At 48.3% G+C, this 4,885-nt stretch overlaps 1 protein-coding gene across 7 annotated transcripts in view; it reads left to right on the forward strand.

Moving 5' to 3' along the window:
• The window catches only part of cd99 (CD99 molecule), a 14,614-nt gene that overhangs the window by 6,988 nt on the left and 2,741 nt on the right, over positions 1-4,885 (forward strand). For 2 of the 7 annotated variants that reach the window (XM_024263136.2, XM_024263134.2), the window contains exons 6-8: positions 526-597; positions 1,575-1,607; positions 1,703-1,723. In XM_024263136.2, coding sequence (XP_024118904.1) covers positions 526-597; positions 1,575-1,607; positions 1,703-1,723 — 126 coding nt within the window. Of the gene's footprint in view, positions 1-76; positions 131-525; positions 598-1,574; positions 1,608-1,702; positions 1,724-3,440; positions 4,350-4,885 lie in introns of those variants that run through there. The other 5 variants (XR_002918135.2, XR_004949453.1, XM_024263139.2 and 2 more) reach the window with 5 other exon arrangements.

Below are 4,885 nucleotides of genomic sequence, written 5' to 3' on the forward strand. Positions count from 1 at the left end.
CCTTCCAGGTAAAACATCCACTTCCTGTTTAACACGATCGAAGCTTCAGAGCTTCATGGCGGTTTTGTTTCTGCAGATCCAAAAACCACCAAGAAACCAAGTGCCCCCAGCGGAGGAGGAGGAGGAGGAGGTGAGCTCCTGCAGGTCCTCCGTCCTGTCAGTTTGACCTTCAGTCTGACCTTCAGATTGACCTTCAGTCTGACCTTCACTAACTTTGACTCTGTCCTTGACTCTGACCTTCAGTCTGACCTTTAGTCTGACCTTCACTAACCTTGACTCTGTCCTTGACTCTGACCTTCAGTCTGTCCTTCACTCTGACCTTCAGTCTGTCCTTCACTCTGACCTTCACTCTGACCTTTAGTCTGACCATCAGTCTGACCTTCAGTCTGACCTTCAGTTTGACCTTCAGTTTGACCTTCACTCTGACCTTCACTCTGACCTTGACTCTGACCATCAGTCTGACCTTCAGATTGACCTTCACTGACCTTGATTCTGACCTTGACTCTGACTTCTTGCTGGTTTCAGGCTCGTTCAGCGACGATGACCTGCTGAACACGCTGGACGACGGCTACAAACCCGACAAGACCGGTTCTGGAGGTAAAGTATGCTCTCCGCTCTGAAGGTCTCTGACCGGTCTCCATGACAGAACCGGTCCGAAACCGCCATCACATGGGTTATCAGCACCAGACCGACCTGGAGCGGAGCATGACCCGACCCGAATCCACTTCTGGACTGTTGGTTCCATAAATGTCATACTTTCCTTAAAACTGAAAATAAAATCTAATCTGATCTGAGTTCATCCACTATAATCTGATTTACTGTGATCTAATGGAATCTGATCGAATCTGATCTAAATTAATCCATTTTAATCTGATATATTATGATCTAATATGATCCGGTTTAGACTGATGTAATCTGATCTAAACTAATGTAATCTGATCTAAACTAATGTAATCTGATCTAAATGAATTCATCATAATCTGATATATTATGATCTAATATGATCCACTTTAGACTAATGTAATCTGATCTAAACTAATGTTATCTGATCTAAATGAATTAATCATAATCTGATATATTATGATCTAATATGATCCACTTTAGACTAATGTAATCTGATCTAAATGAATTCATCTTAATCTGATATGTTATGATCTAATATGATCCGGTTTAGACTAATGTAATCTGATCTAAACTAATGTAATGTGATCTGAGTTCATCCACTATAATCTGATCCAATAATTATGATCCACTCTAAAATAATCAGATAATCTGATCCAGTCTAATGAGATTTCATTCAGCAGAATGTAATCTAGTATGATCTAAAAGGATCCATTCTAAAATAGTGGATTGTGAATATCTGATCCAATAGAGTCTAATTTGATATTTTCTAATCTGATCTGATCATATGATCTAACTGATCTAAGGACCTGGAATAATCTCATGTAATCCAGTTTCAGACGAGTCTGTCTGAATCTGTCAAACGCTCCCGTGTCCCGGCGTGACGGCAGCTTCAGAGCTCTGCGGTTCTGTTCTACTAGAAAGATCTCTAACCGCTCTTGTTCTTCCTCCAGGCCGAGCTGCAGACTCTAACTTCGATTCTGCAGGTACGTCTAGAACCTTCTCTCTGTCCTGGTGGTCCAGATGATCATTCTGAACATGGAAACATTTCTAATTCTCTTCATTCTGACTCCTCCTCCAGGTGGAGCAGATCAGCCTCAAGGTGAGTCTAGAACCCAGCAGCTCAGGTGTGTTTGGTAGACCAGAGGACTCTCAGGTACAGATGTGCGGGGCTCTGAGTCCAGGTTCTTTGTGCTGGTTCAGGTTGGACCGGTTTGATGCTTCAGAGGCTGCAGACCTCCATGTTCCTCATGTTCTTTGATGGTTCAGTTTAGTGGAGTTACCGACAAAAACGTTACTCGGTTAGGGTCTGTGTGACCGAGAAGTCCAGAAGTACAGCTGCTAGAAATGTGTTTGGGTTACCATGACAACCAGGAGGGAAAGAAGTCCAGAAGTACAGCTGCTAGAAATGTGTTTGGGTTACCATGACAACCAGGAGGGAAAGAAGTCTAGAAGTACAGCTGCTAGAAATGTGTTTGGGTTACCATGACAACTAGGAGTGAAAGAAGTCCAACACCGCAGCGTCCACCACAGCTGCTAGATATGTGTTTAAGTTACCATGACAACCACTCTGGAGCTGCTGTGACGACCGAAAACTTTTTTTTTATGACAGCCAATTACTCCAGTCACCGTGACGACCGTTCACCTCAGTAACCATGACGACCAGTGACGACCGGTCGCCTCAGTCACCGTGACAACCGTTCACCTCAGTCACCGCGACGACCGTTCACCTCAGTAACCATGACGACCAGTGACGACCGGTCACCTCAGTCACCGTGACAACCGTTCACCTCAGTCACCGCGACGACCAGTGACGACCGGTCACCTCAGTCACCGTGACAACCGTTCACCTCAGTAACCATGACGACCAGTGACGACCGGTCGCCTCAGTCACCGTGACGACCGTTCACCTCAGTAACCATGACGACCAGTGACGACCGGTCGCCTCAGTCACCGTGACAACCGTTCACCTCAGTCACCGCGACGACCAGTGACGACCGGTCGCTTCAGTCACCGTGACAACCGTTCACCTCAGTCACCGTGACAACCGTTCACCTCAGTCACCGTGACGACCGGTCGCTTCAGTCACTGTGACAACCGTTCACCTCAGTCACCGCGACGACCGGTTGCCTCAGTCACCGTGACGACCGGTCACTTTAGTTACTGTGATGTCGTTCACCTCAGTCACCGTGACGACCGGTCACTTCAGTCGCCGTGACGACCGCTCACCTCAGTCACTGTGACGTCGTTCACCTCAGTCACCATGACGATCGGTCACTTTAGTTACTGTGACGACTATCCCTTGCCATGATAAGCGTTCACTTGGTGTGTGTCTTTGGTGTGACGTTGGTGCGCTTGTTTTGGCGCGTTTACATGTAGAATCCTGAGGTCATGGTATCACTCTCAACTCATTTAAAGCTAACTTTTCAACTGTCAAACATTACGTTCTGACAGCTGTTAGGACACGCCCACTTACCTACTCCAGAGCTCTTTATTGGACAGCAGCGAGCGCTTTGTTTTCAAACTCCTCTGATGAAAATGACAGAATCAGTCCATCAACTGATAGACTCTGCTGCCACAGTCACCTCTGATACCATAGAAGAAGTTTGTTGAGATTCACCAAAACAACTGGACCAGACTTCTGCCCCCTAGTGGTGATGCCCCCTAGCGGTCTCAGGCTCGTTCTTCTGGTTCTGTCTCTGGTCCTAGAGCTCCTGGGTAACATCCGGGTCGTCTCTGCTGGCTAGTCTGAAGCGTCCCTCAGACCCGGTCCCGTGTCTGCCGGACTCTAAAGCTCTGCTACGATTGTGTCGTTGCAGATCCAGACCCTCGGCTGGCCCAGCTCCTGAAGACTCTTTATGCTCTGTTACCTGAGGAGGTTCTGGTCTGGATGTCTGATGTCAAGCAGGTCCTGCAGCCTCTGCTAGAGAGGGGTGTGGACCTCCTTCAGAACCTGGTCTAAGACTGGACCTCCCAGAGGTTCTGGCCTGAGACTGGACCTCCTGCAGAATCTGGTCTAAGACTGGTTCTTCTGCAAAATCTGGACTAAGACTGGACCTACTGGAGGTTCTGGTCTAAGACTGGACCTCCCAGAGGTTCCGGTCTGAGACCGGACCTCCTGGAGGTTCTGGTCTGAGACTGGACCTCCTGGAGGTTCTGGTCAAAGACTGGACCTCCTGCAGGATCTGGTCTGAAGCTAGTCCTCCCGGAGAGTTCTGGTCTGAGACTGGACCTCCTGGAGGTTCTGGTCAAAGACTGGACCTCCTGCAGGATCTGGTCTGAAGCTAGTTCTCCCGGAGAGTTCTGGTCTGAGACTGGACCTCCTGCAGAACCTGGTCTGAAACTGGACCTCCTTAAGGTTCAGGCCTGAGGCTGGACCTCCTGAAGGTTCTAGTCTAAGACTAAACCTCATGCAGGTTCTGGTCTGAAACGAGACTTTCAAACGGACTTTTTCTAAAAGGGACTCAGGAATGTTGCTGGGAATTCTGGGATAGAGGAGTTCAGCTGTTCTTTCTTCTGAACTGTCACCAAAGGTTTTTCTTTTGTCAGTGGTTCTGGTCCGGCGGGGCGGTTCCTCTGGCTTCTTTTGGCTCATTGAGGCAGGACTGTAGAGAATGACCTCACCTGTGGCAGCAGAAGCGGTTACCTGTGGGATCAGCTGTTTGGGCGTGACTCTTGTTTACCGTGTGTTTGTACCAAAGAACCTCAATAAATCCGGTTTACTTCTGGTTCTGACTGTTCTGGTGTTTTCAGTCCAGATTCTGAACCCAGAGACGGTTTCCGCCCGTCCCTGAAACCTCCAGCTTCCGTCTTTGTTCACCATAAATCAGTCATTCCTGCGTCTCTGAAAAATGTGGGCGTCGGCCTCTCAGCCCAGCGGCATTCTGGGAGCATTCCTCACAGACCGGACCCAATTTTTAATGTCTTCTGCTCTCTGCAGAGTCAACCATTCACGGGTGGTTTTGAAGGCATTTAGAGCGCCTTTAAGCCCCGCCCACATTTGTTCCCTTTGTGAGTGTCAGTCTCGTGCACGGCTCGGGGTGGGTCCTCATGCTGAGGTCTGGCTTCATGTTCTGCTGCTCTGAAAGACAAAGGCGCCACCTGGAGGCTGCTGAGATCATTACAGTCATCTCTAGTAATAACTAGCTTTGGTTCTTCAGAGTTTTTAGCAAAACAAACCATCCATCCATCTATCCATCCATCCATCTATCCATCCATCCATCATCTATCCATCCATCCATCCATCCATCTATCCATCCATCTA

This window comes from Oryzias melastigma, linkage group LG2 (assembly GCF_002922805.2).
Source record: "Oryzias melastigma strain HK-1 linkage group LG2, ASM292280v2, whole genome shotgun sequence".
Lineage (NCBI taxonomy): Eukaryota > Metazoa > Chordata > Actinopteri > Beloniformes > Adrianichthyidae > Oryzias > Oryzias melastigma.